Source organism: Pongo abelii, chromosome 4 (assembly GCF_028885655.2).
Source record: "Pongo abelii isolate AG06213 chromosome 4, NHGRI_mPonAbe1-v2.0_pri, whole genome shotgun sequence".
NCBI classification, from domain to species: domain Eukaryota; kingdom Metazoa; phylum Chordata; class Mammalia; order Primates; family Hominidae; genus Pongo; species Pongo abelii.
In genome coordinates this window covers 160,528,073-160,542,868 of record NC_071989.2, presented here as the reverse complement: position 1 = coordinate 160,542,868, position 14,796 = coordinate 160,528,073, and the positions used below count along the sequence as shown (strand labels likewise).

Genomic DNA, 14,796 nt, shown 5'->3' with positions numbered 1-14,796 from the left:
TCTGGAGAAAAAAAAAAGTGGGAGTTGGGGATGGAGTTTTGACTAGAATAGCCATTCCTAACCTATATTCTATAGAAGAAACTTATCATGCACAAATACAAGAATTCCATGGCCAAAATAAAACCATATTCTATTCCCTTCTTGAGATGCACACAACTCATTAGCATATTAAGGTCTCTGAGAAGTCCTGCAATAAAGAAACCTATTGTATTTCATTTGGTCTAACATTTCCCTAATTGATTTGACTCCTGAATTTTTCTTTTAGTGGAATAACTACACTGCAGTACCATCAGAGAAACATTAACTAAGCATTGAGTTTGGAAGCTAGTAAGATGTCAGATGAGTAGATTGCAAAAATTTTCTCCCATTCTGTAGGTTGCCTGTTCACTCTGATGGTAGTTTCTTTTGCTGTGCAGAAGGTCTTTACTTTAATTAGATCCCATTTGTCAATTTTGGCTTTTGTTGCCATTGCTTTTGGTGTTTTAGACATGAAGTCCTTGCCCATGCCTATGGCCTGAATGGTATTGCCTAGGTTTTCTTCTAGGGTTTTTATGGTTTTAGGTCTAACATTTAAGTCTTTAATCCATCTTGAATTAATTTTTGTATAAGGTGTAAGGAAGGGACCCAGTTTCAGCTTTCTACATATGGCAAGCCAGTTTTCCCAGCACCATTTATTAAATAGGGAATCCTTTCCCCATTGCTTTTTTGTCAGGTTTGTCAAAGATCAGATGGTTGTAGATGTGTGGTATTATTTCTGAGGGCTCTGTTCTGTTCCATTGGTCTATATCTCTGTTTTGGTACCAGTACCATGCTGTTTTGGTTACTGTCGTCTTGTAGTTAAGTTTGAAGTCAGGTAGTGTGATGCCTCCAGCTTTGTTCTTTTGGCTTAGGATCGACTTGGCAATGTGGGCTCTTTTTTGGTTCCATATGAACATTAAAGTAGTTTTTTCCAGTTCTGTGAAGAAAGTCATTGGTAGCTTGATGGGGATGGCATTGAATCTATAAATTACCTTGGGCAGTATGGTCATTTTCACGATATTGATTCTTCCTATCCATGAGCATGGAATGTTATTCCATTTGTTTGTGTCCTCTTTTATTTTGTTGAGCAGTGGTTTGTAGTTCTCCTTGAAGAGGTCCTTCACATCCCTTGTAAGTTGGATTCCTAGGTATTTTATTCTCTTTGAAGCAATTGTGAATGGGAGTTCACTCATGATTTGGCTCTCTGTTTGTCTGACAAAGGGCTAATATCCAGAATCTACAAAGAACTCAAACAAATTTACAAGAAAAAAACAACCCCATCAAAAAATGGGTGAAGGATATGAACAGACAATTCTCAAAAGAAGACATTTATGCAGCCAACAGACACATGAAAAAATGCTCATCATCACTGGCCATCAGAGAATGCAAATCAAAACCACAATGAGATATCATCTCACACCAGTTAGAATGACGATCATTAAAAAGTCAGGAAACAACAGGTGCTGGAGAGGATGTGGAGAAATAGGAACACTTTTACACTGTTGGTGGGACTGTAAACTAGTTCAACCATTGTGGAAGACAGTGTGGCAATTCCTCAGGGATCTAGAACTAGAAATACCATTTGACCCAGCCATCCCATTACTGGGTATGTACCCAAAGGATTATAAATCATGCTGCTATAAAGACACATGCACATGTATGTTTATTGCGGCATTATTCACAATAGCAAAGACTTGGAACCAACCCAAATGTCCATCAATGATAGACTGGATTAAGAAAATGTGGCACATATACACCATGGAATACTATGCAGCCATAAAAAATGATGAGTTCATGTCCTTTATAGGGACATGGATAAAGCTGGAAACCATCATTCTCAGCAAACTGCAAGGACAAAAAACCAAACACCGCATGTTCTCACTCATAGGTGGGAACTGAACAATGAGAACACTTGGACACAGAAAGGGGAACATCACACACCAGGGCCTGTCATGGGGTGAGGGAAGGGGAGAGGGATAGCATTAGGAGATATACCTAATGTAAATGACAAGTTAATGGGTGCAGCACACCAACATGGCACGTGTATACATATGTAACAAACCTGCACGTTGTGCACATGTACCCTAGAACTTAAAGTATAATAAATTTAAAAAAAGAAGCTAGTAAGATGTGACTCCATGACATCTATTAAACCTTTCCAAACAAATCAACATATGTCACAGTAAGTTATAGAAGGCTGGTATTAAAACAGAATGGGATGAACCCTAGGACCAGCAGGAACACTACAGAATTCTTCCACCCATCCCTCCTTCACTTCTTGAGAATTAATTGTTCTCTTTAGGCAGAATAGTTTGAATGCTCAGACATCAGCTTTGATTTTTTCCTTTCATTCCTTCAATTTGTCTAGACCAGTGACTCTCAAATCTTAGTGTGCCTAAGAAGTACTGTAGTATTGGGGTTGAGGGTAAAAGGGGGACTTCAATTTATATGCAATGTATTTTTTCTCTTATTTAAAAAAAATGAAGCAAACATGACAAAATATTAACAGGATGATGAAAACAAGTGTTTATTACATCCATCTTTGAACTTGAGTTTAATTTTTTTCAAAATAAAGAATAACATTTACATAATCTCAGTTCAGGGTTGAATATACCTCATGGGGCATTTAGAGGATTTTCAGGGGTAATTATGATGCCCATGGTTTTGCCTGATACACACCTTTTATGTCTCACCCCCATATAAGATGCAACCACACTTAATAACATCCTCCAAAAAAGGTTTTACTGGCCAAAAGCACCCAGGTCCTCCAAAAGTTGATGTCTTTGGGCCTAACATTGCCTTCACCTTGTTATTTCCTGGCTGTAGGACTATAGGGTCAACATCTTCCTGCGGCAGCAATGGAACGACCCCCGCCTGGCCTATAACGAATACCCCGATGACTCTCTGGACCTGGACCCATCCATGCTGGACTCCATCTGGAAACCTGACCTGTTCTTTGCCAACGAGAAGGGGGCCCACTTCCATGAGATCACCACAGACAACAAATTGCTAAGGATCTCCCGGAATGGGAACGTCCTCTACAGCATCAGGTGAGTTGTGACCAGGTTCACCCACTCCCTGCTCAGAACGTGTCTTGCCCCACTACCTTCTGGGCATAGACTCTAAAAGAGGGGCCAAACAGAGGTGAACAGGCCCTGGCAACCCAACACCTTTGCAGAATAGGTAGACCCAGCCTTGTAACTTATACTCAGCAAGTAAGAATAAAATACAATGGGGCATTTTATTCTAGGAGCCAATGATTTATCATAACCAAGGAGACTAAGAAAGCCATCCTAGAGAAAGTGGGGTTGAAGTTACTCAGCATTTCAATCAAACAAGATAGGAAAGGGTATTCAAGCATGATTACCAATAATAGCAGGAGCTAAGGCATAAAGCCTAGAAAATCACAGCAACTTCAAAGTAAATGAGCCTGCCAAGTGGATGGTGTTGCTCACGGTCAAGGCCAGGGATACTCCCTTCTATAAAATCTATCCCCCAAACTTTGCACTGGGTCTAGGGGTTTAGATTTCCTTCTCCAGATGTGGAGTATCCTTGAGATATTGGCTAGGGGCAAAGCCTTCGGAGTCTGCTGCCACCCCTCCACACCAAGTCCCTGATCTCCTCTCCTAAGGCATAAGGAAAATGACCAATGTCCAAGAGGTGATAAAATGACCTTACACATGTAATAATAACAGCTACCATTCATGAGAATTCACTAAATATGCCGGGTACTTTTCATGTGTTATATCCAGCCCTCCTAATAACCCCATGAAGCAGGTTTTAATATGCCCATTTGGCAGATTAGACAAATGAGATGAGAATCAGAAAAATTTAAGTAACCTGCCAAAGTTTCCAGTTTGTTAGTAGCAGAGCCTAGATTCTAATCTGTATTAGTGTGAATCTGATGCCCTCTCAGAGTCCTATAGCAGTGCATGGCATTCAATAGGCACTCAAATATTTGATCAATATATGAATATGTTTTTATTTCAAAGAGCTTAAAAGGGCGCTGGTCCTAAATGTCTCCTCCTCCTGCTCCAGTCCTTTAGGGAAACACATTTTTTTTTCCTTTGGGTGATGAGCCTTAACTGTCCAGGCCTGTGGGAGAGGCTGTACAGATCCTAACCCTCAGGTTTGACTGAACTCGGTCTTTCCTGAAAGCAGGCTGGGTAGGGGAGGGAGCTTAGGAACCTCATCATCAAGAGCAGGCTTGGAGGAACCCGAGGCTCACATGGCCTTCCTCGCTCAGGGGCCCACCTTCCCATCTCCTCAAGTAAACATCCAGACTGGAAGAGTGACAGGCTTAGGAAATGGCCATTCAGGCCCAGCTGGCTGGGGGGATGGTAAGGTCAGCCTGCTTGGATTTTGCTGCTGCCAGGCTAATTTCCAATCTCTAGAAAGCTAAGTCCTGGTACAGCATGATAGGACAAATCAGCAGAAAGTGACGTTTCCAAGGTCATTCAACTTCAGGAAATTAACCCACTGTGACAGCTGCCCCACTTTGGAGCTTTTATCTGCAGAAATTCAACTGCATTCACTTTCTCTTCACTTTCTCCCTCCTTCCACTCCCTTCTTTTGCCTCTTCTTCCTCTGCCTCTCCCTTCCATTTTTCCCCTTTTGCTTCAACCTTGTGCTTAAAGGGGCCCACATCCAGAGCTGTGGGTGTGAGCTGGAGAAAGGAAGTTCACAAAGGGCTGTGTACCTCATCACATGCAGCCAAAGTGCCAGTTCAGATCCACTAGAACACCACCAATTAGGTGTCTTAGGGTATTGGGGTTGGCTTTTCAGGTGAGCAGTGCTGCCAGCAAACACATGAGTCAACCCCACCGTGAGACTCAGAATCCGAAGGCCAGGACACATGGTTTTGAATCCTGGCTGATGTATCAGCTTGCTGTGTGACCTTAGATGACTCTCAACCTATCCCTCTCTGCACCCTGGGTTTCTCACCTGTCACATGAGGGAGTTGCCTTGATGATCTAAGGCTCTTTGGGCTCTGAAAGCCTTTCTTCTCCATCCCCTGCAGCAGGCACTCAGATCTTGGAAAAGCCTTTCAAGCTGGAGTCTTGTATTCTGTTGAGAGGACTCCCTCTGGTTCTGAGTCTGTGGCCTCTGTAAGGGGTTGAACAACCAAAATAAACAGCTAGCCCAGAATCCTGAGGAGCCCACCCCTTTCCAGCCGACCCCAGCATGAGCCTACTGATGTAGTCAACTGTGTTTGGACACCCAGAAGGAAGAGGGCCTCTTTGAAATAACTTTTGATGAGCCCTATATGTGAAGAAGGTAGCCAAGAACCACTTGCAACACCTGCTGCAGGTGCACATGGGTGCTGCTCAACTTAAAATTTGAGCTCTGTCCCTACCTGAGGGCTATGCAGAAGAGTAAGGCACAGGGGCAGCCCCCGGCCTCCAGGCAACTTGCTAAAGACAGGTCTCCAGAGGCCAGAAAGACTCCAAAAAGTCCAGAAGTTCCCTGACTGTGTCACTTTAGGCAACCTACTTTTACCTCTCTAAACCTCCATTTTTCAATCAGGAACTTGGAAATACACACATAATTATTTAATAAACACGAGTTGTCCATACCCACTGCCACCCAAAGGTGCTGCATCCCAGCAGCCATCGGGAGCTTTGTCTAAGCTGGGCAAAGTTGGCTGGGAGACCAGATAGCCACCAAGTCACCGAAGTGGGGTGGGAAAAGAGGTTTGTCGCTGCTTCAGGCCTGGGCCCAGCTCGTGGGAGCTACAGCAAGGGCTTTGGAAGCCTGGAGGACAGAGCCTGCCGCCAGGCCCAGGCCCCCAGCTCATCTGCGCCTCCAAGGCCAGAGGGCCTGCAGGTCCCCAAAGCAGCTGACTGCACTCTGCTTCCCACCATGCTTCCTGCCAGAACTCCCTGTGGATTTTTTATCCTTCAGTTTTGCTAAATTCCTTTATTTGCGTTAACAGTTTGTATGTGTGTGTATGTAATTTTCAGGGCTTTCTATATATGAAAATCATGTCACGGCCGGGCATGGTGGCTCACACCTGTAATCCCAGCACTTTTGGAGACTGATATGGGAGGACTGCTTGAGCCCGGGAGTTCGAGACTAGCCTGGGCAACATGGCAAGACCCCGGTCTCTACAAAAAAAAATTTAAAAATTAGCAGGCATGGTGGCACATGCCTGTGGTCACATCTACTCTAGAAGCTGAGGCAGGAGAATTGCTTGAGCCCAGAAAGTCATGACTGCAGTGAGCCATTATTGCATCATTGCGCTCCAGCCTGGGCCACAAAGAGAGATCTCATCTCTCAAAAATAAATAAATAAACAAACAAACACAAGTTCCCTGACCTTCTTTCCCTACCCTGGGCAACTGGTTTTCTAACAATAACTAGAATAGAGGCACAGCATCCCTGATGTGTAGATCCTGCATCATTCAACTCCCTTCTCTTCCCAGAATCACCCTGACACTGGCCTGCCCCATGGACTTGAAGAATTTCCCCATGGATGTCCAGACATGTATCATGCAACTGGAAAGCTGTGAGTGTCTTGCATGAGTCCTCTAGAAAGAACCAGGCTCCTTTTTACCCATGGGATAGGCAGAAATTCCCACACAGCTGCTCCTAACCACTAGACACCAGGAGATTACTGTAATAACCCAAAATATTCGATGAAGGACTTTGCTTTTAGAAAATGCATTAGAAATATAACTTCCCTTACATTGCCTAACTGAGGCCCATGTTTTGGAGCCAGCAGCATTCTCCAAAGGGTCATTGTTCCATGTCTATGGTTAATGTGAATGGAGGAGAAATGGCTTGACTAAGTCATGGTCCTTGAACCCACAAGATGTTCACTCCAGCAGGGGAGGTAAACAACTGACTGCACAAATAACTCCACTAAAGGGCGGCAAGTGATTGGTGTGTTGTTAGAAGTACAAAGCACTGTGGCCTCGTGGCAGAAAGCGTGCTTCTTTCTGATGGAAAACGAAAGAGGGTATTGGAGTAGACTTTATGGAGGACCGGGATTTTAACAGATTGGATAGTGGACTCCTTTGATTGCAAACAGAGAAACCAATCTGACTAACTTAAAAATACAGAAACTAAGGCAGAGCACTTAGGCAATAGGAACTAATGGACCATTTCCTTGGAGCACTACCCGTGAGCGGAATCAGCACAAACCAATTCTGAACCTCTTGTTACTTCACTCAATAGTTGCTGAAGTGCTAGGGCACAGTCTGGCCTAGCTTGAGTCACCTTTTCACACTTTCCCCTGTCTACCCCAGCCAGTGGTTAGTCCCGCCAAGAGAGCATACAATAGAGTTGTCCCACAGAGGAGCATCTGCTGTGAGCAAAAGAGGAGGCTGGCAAGGATGGTGTGCAGGTGAAAATAGCAGATGTCAACTGCATCTCACCACGGGAGTGAGGGGGGAACAATAGGACAAGCTAATGCAGATGGTTGGGAAGAGAGGTGGAAGGGCTCTGATCTAGATATAAATAATTAACCAGTTTTTTACCTCTTTTGAGAGGAAAAAAAATGAACCTGGTCTCACAAGTTCCATCAAGTGTCCGATGTCTCTCTCAGTCTCTAACCCTAACCAACCCTGACATGCTTCAAACAAGTGCTTCTGAGTGGTGACTGCTCCTTCTTCTGATCCCATCCCAGTTGGATATACCATGAATGACCTCATCTTTGAGTGGCAGGAACAGGGAGCCGTGCAGGTAGCAGATGGACTAACTCTGCCCCAGTTTATCTTGAAGGAAGAGAAGGACTTGAGATACTGCACCAAGCACTACAACACAGGTAGGTACAAGGGCCATCCTCCTCAGATCCCATCCCCCCAACCAGGACCAGAGGTCATTTCAGACACATTCAATCATTGATTCAACAGATCTTATGAAGATTACCTAGTGGTTAAGAGAATAGGTTTTGAAACAAAAAAGCGGCTCTGACATTTTCTTCCTGTGAGTCCTGGAGTGAGTAACTTAAGCTTGGGCCGTACCTAATTACCAGGGAAGCTGGTAAATACAGTCATTATTCCAGGTAGCAGAATGGATCCTATTTCTAAGGCAGAAGTAAAGAACTGATATTGGGAAGACACCTAGTAGTCTCTGTCACAGATGAACTGGCATTTCCAATAGAACAAAAGTAGAGAGAATGCTCACAGTAGACCTCAGCAAGAGGGAGCTGAGAGGTGTCACTGAAGGTTAGTAAATAGCTAGAAAGGGTTCACTTGCCTGTGAGCTATGAGAGGTCAGAGAAGCCACGATGGTGTAGCTTAGCTCTCTATCTCCCATGCCTTTGTTGGAAGATTGAATATCTGGATGACTGGGGCCAGATCAAGACCAGCTTTGCGTATCCTGTCTCAGGCTGAGAACAAGCTCATAAAAGCATGGGAGAAGAAAGTCAGTCAATTGGTATAACAGCTGGAAGGATGGGTAGGAAGCTGGGGTCTGAACCCAGATGCACAGAGTAGAGAGGCATGGCAGGCCAGCAAGAGGAGGAGGTGAAAGAGAGAGATTGAGAGAAACCATCGTAGGCTCTGGTGTAAGTAGAAAGCCCAGTGAAGGTACAGGCAGCCTGGGCTGCAGTCTGTCTTGGGCAGCTGCCTCTTTCTGAGTCACCTCAGAGATGTTTCAGAACCTCCAAAGATACTCTCTTTGTTCCTTGAGCCATAATGGTATTCCCATAGCAGCCATGAAAGCAATGACTCCCAAGTCAAATCACCACAACTGACCCTCACATACCAAGTCTTTTACTCTTTATACAGCATTTTCTTTTCTTTTTAGCTTTCTTAAGGTATAACTGACCAATAACAATTGCATATATTGAAGGTATGCAATGTGATGTTCTGATATACATATGCATTGTGAAATAATTACCACACTCAAGCTAAGTAACATATCCAGCAACTCACATACTTCTCATTGTGTATGTGCGTATGTGTGTGTGTCTAGCAAGAACACTTAAGATCTACCCTCTTAAAGACCTAAATTTAAGATTAAGCTAAAATGATAAAACTTCTAGAAGACATGAGGACAAATCTTCCTACTCTTAGATTTGGCAATAGATTCTTAGATATAACACCAAAAACACAAGCAATAATGAAAAAATAATAGATAGATTTGACTTCATAAATATTAAAAATGCATCAAAAGACACTATCAAGATAGTGAAGATAAAGAACCCACAGAATGGGAGAAAATACTTGCAAATCATAAATCTGATAGGGGTCAAATATTCAAAATATATTTAAAAACTCTTAAAATGTGAGGAAAAAAAAAAAAAGGCCGGGCATGGTGGCTCATGCCTGTAATCCCAGCACTTTGGGAGGCCGAGGCGGGTGGATCACTTGAGGCCAGGAGTTTGAGACCAGCCTAACCAACATGGTGAAACCCTGTCTCTACTGAAAATACAAAAAAAAAAAAAAAATTAGTTGGGCATGGTGGCACATACCTGTAATCCCAGCTACTTTGCAGGCTGAGACAGGAGATCCCTTGAACCCAGGAGACAGAGGCTGCAGTGAGCTGAGATCACGCCACTGCCCTCCAGCCCGGGTGACAGAGTGAGACTCTATCTCAAAAAAGGAAAAAAAAAAAGTAAAAAGGAGATCTACCCTCTTAGCAAATTTCAAGCACACAGGACAGCACTGTTAATTCTAGTCACATTGCTGTATATTAGATCTCCAGAACTTATTCATCTTGCATAACTGAAATTCTGTACCCTTTGACCAACATCTCCCAATTTCCCCCATCCCTCAGCCTCTAGCAACCACCATTCTACTTTTGGCTTCTGTAAGTATGACTATTTTAGATTCCACACATAAGTGAGATCATACAATATATGTCTTTCTGTGTCTGGCTTATTTCACTTAATATAAAAATGTCCTCCATCTTCATCCACATTGTCATAAATGGCAGAATTTCCTTCTTTTTTAAGGCTGAATAATGTTTCATTTTCTTTATCTGTTCATCCATCGAGAATATCATGGTCCAGCAATCCCACTTCTAGATACATATCTAAAGAAAATGAAATCAGTACCTCAAAGACATATCTGCACTCCCATGTTCACTGCAGTAATATTCACAATAGCCAAGATATGGAAACAACCTAAATGTACACAGCATATTCTCATTCATTTCACTTGCTCTTCACCATTTTCATTTAAATTAGAGCTGAACTCTGTGCTAGACCCTATGGATGCAAGAAGAAAAGACTGACAAGGCCCTGCCTACAGCTTACAGTCCAGGGAACTCCAGGAAATTCCCTATTGTGCTTCAGTAGACAGGAACTAAGACCCCACCATAAGAGTGGCCCCATCCCAGTTCCAGGGATACACAGACAGGGAGGAGACAAGCTGCCTAGTCTAGTGCAGAAGACAGATAGAAAGAGAGACTGACTTGCCCATTCACTCACTGTATTATATCTTGAAGGCTCTGATGATCATGTGAACAGGGCTCAGGGAACACAGAAAAAGAGCAGCATTCTGCCTGGGAGAATCTTCACATTTACACTGCCATGGAGGAGAAGGAAGATTTATTTGGCTGGTTGTGGGAAGGAACAAGGGCATTCTGGGCAAAGGGATGAGCAAGATCAAAAGCTCAGAAACATGAAAGTTCAGGGCATGCTCAAGGCAAGGGATGGCATGTAGGGAGTCATGATTAGGGTGAAGAAAGATGGGGAAGGGGATAGAAAGACTGGTTAGAGCTTGATTATAAAGGGCAGGCTAAAGAGTTTAAACTTTTTCCTGTAGGTAATGGGAACTGCCTTGTATGAGGAAAGAAGGATGAGACCAAAGGTTTTACAAGAGGAAATAACAGGATCAAGTCATGTTTTGGGAAGATAATTGGCAGAAAGGTAGAGAAAGTTCTACTTAGTCAGGCCCATTCTTAGCAACAAAATATTGATGATGATGATGATGATGATGGTAACGGTGATGATGGCAATTGACAATCCTGAACATTTACAATGTATGAGGATTGCTAAGTTTTTCATAAGCATCATCTCATTTTATCCTCACATTTATCATATAAGTAACTATATGATGGAGGTATTATTGTTATTATCCCAAGTTTACTATACATGAGGAAACAGACACAGAACAATTCAAATACTTGTCTAAGGACACAGGTAGTGTGACACTGAACCAGGACTCCAGCCGAGGTTGTTCTAATCCTAAAGCCTTTTGTCCTATTCACCAGGCTACACTGCCTTCTCACTGCAATTTCTTACAGGTAAATTCACCTGCATTGAGGCCCGGTTCCACCTGGAGCGGCAGATGGGTTACTACCTGATTCAGATGTATATTCCCAGCCTGCTCATTGTCATCCTCTCATGGATCTCCTTCTGGATCAACATGGATGCTGCACCTGCTCGTGTGGGCCTAGGCATCACCACTGTGCTCACCATGACCACCCAGAGCTCTGGCTCTCGAGCATCTCTGCCCAAGGTAAGTCCCATTGCCCAAGAGCACAGAACACCTGGACAAATAAGGACAGCACCTACTTCCTTGCTCTGCCTAAAACATGGGGAGCAAAGGAATTATTCACTACTTATTTATCTACTATACTTCACAGGATCCTGCAGATCTTTGCAGGTTCTACACTTTTCTGATCCATCAAACCTTCCACCAGACTCAACATTATGTTCAATACGAGTTGCCAGACACCACATTCTGCTCCACTGTCTACCAACACCAGACACACATTCTGCTTCATTTACTATTAACACTCAACTTCACATTCTCCTCCATTCACTTTTAGAGCTAAATACAACATTCTGCTCTTTTCACCATTAATAGTAAATACTGTGTGTCAGGGATCTCCAACACTAATCTCATATCTAGAGATTTGATAGAAAGATTCATAGGACTCAGCATAAAGTTGTATTTGCAGCTAAGATTTATTAATTTTTTAATTTTTTGAATAAAAAAAGACCTTTATATTCCACCCTTTGAGTTGCAACTGGGAAAACTGGGAGAGGGGGAAGAGTTGGAGTGAGATGAAGAACTAGGAGGGGCTCGATGGCTGGAGGTCTAGTCCACTTAGTTTTTGTACTGGAAGGGCTCATTGCCGGTTTCATTGAGAAGACACGTGTCGATGAGGGCTTCTGTCACCGAAAAGGGTTCGCAGTTGGCAGAGGGGCAACAGTCTTCAAAGTAACCCTTCTTCTCCTGACCAACAGTCCAGGGAATGTGTATGTTGGCACTATGATTGGCTACACCAGCAGAAGTCGTTGATGTTGGAGGTTTCATGGAATCCAGCTAGGTGTTGGGCTTTGTCCAGGCCTCCCTTGGGATCATAAGCGCGGATGTGGTACTAGTGCCACTTGCTTAGTTTCTTGATGGCCTCCTCAATGTACTTCAGACCATTCTCCTCCCACAGGGCCTTGGTGCTGAGGTTGGTATGGCAGCCTGCACACTTCCCGTTCCCAGGAATGGGCTTGGGATCAAAGGTTGCTATCACTCCAAAGTCTTCACATACATGATGCAAAATGAAACAGCCCACTCAGAAATGATCTCCTATGCTGATTCTTTCACAGGGTCTGATTTGAAATTCCCACTGGGCAGGCATGACCTCAGCATTAGTCCCCACCATCTTGGCTCCAGCATACAAGCAGGCCTGGTAATGGGCCTCCACAGTGTCCCTGCCATAGGCTTTGCCTGCTCCCACACTGCAGTAATATGGACCCTGGGGTCCTGGGAAGCCATTGGAAGGCCAACGAAAGGGGTGCCCATCTGTCCCCATGAGGGTATATTCCTGCTCCATGCCAAACCAGAGGTGCTGGTTGTTCACCATGTCCATTATCCACTTACAGGTGTGCCTCAAATTGGTCACTGCAGGCTTTCAGTTGTACTCTAAAACTTCACAGAACACCAGCTTGTAGGGTCCTTACTGAAGGTATCCCAAAACATGGCAGCAGGCATGAAATGCATGTCACTGTTGGAGCCTTCAGACTGTAAAATACTAGAGCCATCAAAATTCCAGGCTAGGCACGGTGGCTCATGCCTGTAATCCCAGGACTCTGGGAGGCCAAGGCGGTTGGATCACCTGAGGTCAGGAGTTGGAGACCAGCCTGGCCAACATAGTGAAACCCCGTCTCTACTAAAAATACAAAAAATTAGCTGGGCGTAGTCATGCACACCTGTATTCCTAGCTACTTCTGAGGCTGAGGCAGGAGAATTGCTTGAACCTGGCAGGCCGAGGTTGCAATGAGCTGAAATTGTGCCATTGCACTCCAGCCTGGGCAACAAGAGTGAAAACTCCGTCAGAAAGAAAAGAAAGAGAGAAAGAGAGAAAAAAAGAAAAAAAGAAAGAGGGAGAGAGGGAGAGAGAGAGAGAAAGGGGGGAGGAAGGGAAGGAAAGAAAGAAGAGAGAGAAAGAAAGAAAGAAGAGAGAGAAAGAAAGAAGAGAGAGAGAAAGAAGAAAGAAAGAAAGAAAAAGAAAGAAAGGAAGGAAGGAAGGAAGAGAAAGAAAGAAGGAAAGAAAGAAAGAAAGAAAGAAAAGAAAGAAAGAAAGAAAGAAAGAAAGAAAGAAAGAGAAAGAAAGAAAGAAAGAAAGAAAGAAAGAAAGAAAGAAAGAAAGAAAGAAAGAAAGAAAGAAAGAAAGAAAGAAAGAAAGAAAGAAAGAAAGAAAAGAAAGAAAGAAAGAGAAAGAAAGAAATTCCACTCAGGCAACTCTTCCACACAGTGGGGCTCACTGTCCAGGGTCTGGGTCTTGCAGTGCAGTCCTTCTCTAGTACCATCGATCCAGATATACATGGCCTGGACTTTCTCACCCTGAGACAGGGACATGTACACCTGCTTAATACCTTTGTTTAAGTGGAAACGTGCTGAGGCGGTCATGGTGGAAGGTGTTCTGGGTGCCCAGCAGGCAGGCGGGTAAAGGTAGGCCACGAGAGTGAGGTGAGGAGAGGAGAGGAGGCCGCCGTGCTGCTCACACACTCCGCTCTTCTCCCATTCTCAGCTCTCCACAGCTAAGATTTATTACAGCAACATATTCAGAAGATACAGCTAGCTCATCAGGGGGAAAGAACATAGGCAGAGACCAGAGGAATCCATGTGCAGGCTTCCTTACTCTCCCACTCCCATGAGGGGTCACACAGAATGCACTCTTACTCCAGCAACAACAATGCAGACACATGTGTGCTATGTTTCTGCCCCAAAAGACGGAAAAACAGAAACTGTTAGCCAGGCATGGTGGCCCGCGCTTGTAATCCCAGCTACTCGAGAGGCTGAGATAGGAGAATCCCTTGAACCCGAGAGGCGGAGGTTGCAGTGAGCCAAGATCGTGCCACTGCACTCCAGCCTGGGCAACAGAGTGAGACTCCATCTAAAAAAAAAAAGAAAAAGAAAAGAAAAACAGAGTCTGCTCTAAGATTCATTAGAGGCTCAGCATGCCATGTTTTAACCGGGGGCTGGTCACATCAGCACCCTCTGCCTAGCATGTGCCAAAATTCCAGACTCCCAAAAGGAAAGCAGATTGTTCAGCATGAACCAGATTGTTTGTACAATCTAGGCACAGTGAGCCAGGCTTATCAGTTAGGGAAAGTAGGAATAGTCCCAAAATCCAAGTTCCCAGATGCCATCCAAGAGGCAACCTTGCAAGCAGGCCCTTTCTAAGATAGCAGCCTCAGGCCTGTTTTGTTAACCCTTTTCTGGACACACTTCAATTTGATACTTACATTTCTAGTGTTAAACACCACATTTGCTGTTAACTCCTAAACCATATTCTGCTTCATTCACTATCAGCACTAGACACAGCATTCTGCTCCATTCACTATTAATGTCAGATACACATTCTGCTCCATTCACCC

The 14,796-nt window shown here is 44.0% G+C and overlaps 1 protein-coding gene and 1 pseudogene across 2 annotated transcripts in view; one reads left to right on the top strand and one right to left on the bottom strand.

Annotated features, from left to right (window-relative positions):
* Positions 1–14,796, top strand: part of GLRA1 (glycine receptor alpha 1) — a 108,804-nt gene that overhangs the window by 62,488 nt on the left and 31,520 nt on the right. For both annotated transcript variants that reach the window (XM_002816106.4, XM_002816107.4), the window contains exons 4-7: positions 2,845–3,068; positions 6,443–6,525; positions 7,648–7,785; positions 11,217–11,431. In XM_002816106.4, coding sequence (XP_002816152.3) covers positions 2,845–3,068; positions 6,443–6,525; positions 7,648–7,785; positions 11,217–11,431 — 660 coding nt within the window. The remainder of the gene's footprint in view (positions 1–2,844; positions 3,069–6,442; positions 6,526–7,647; positions 7,786–11,216; positions 11,432–14,796) is intronic.
* On the bottom strand, positions 12,026–13,825 carry LOC112133474 (glutamine synthetase-like; annotated as a pseudogene).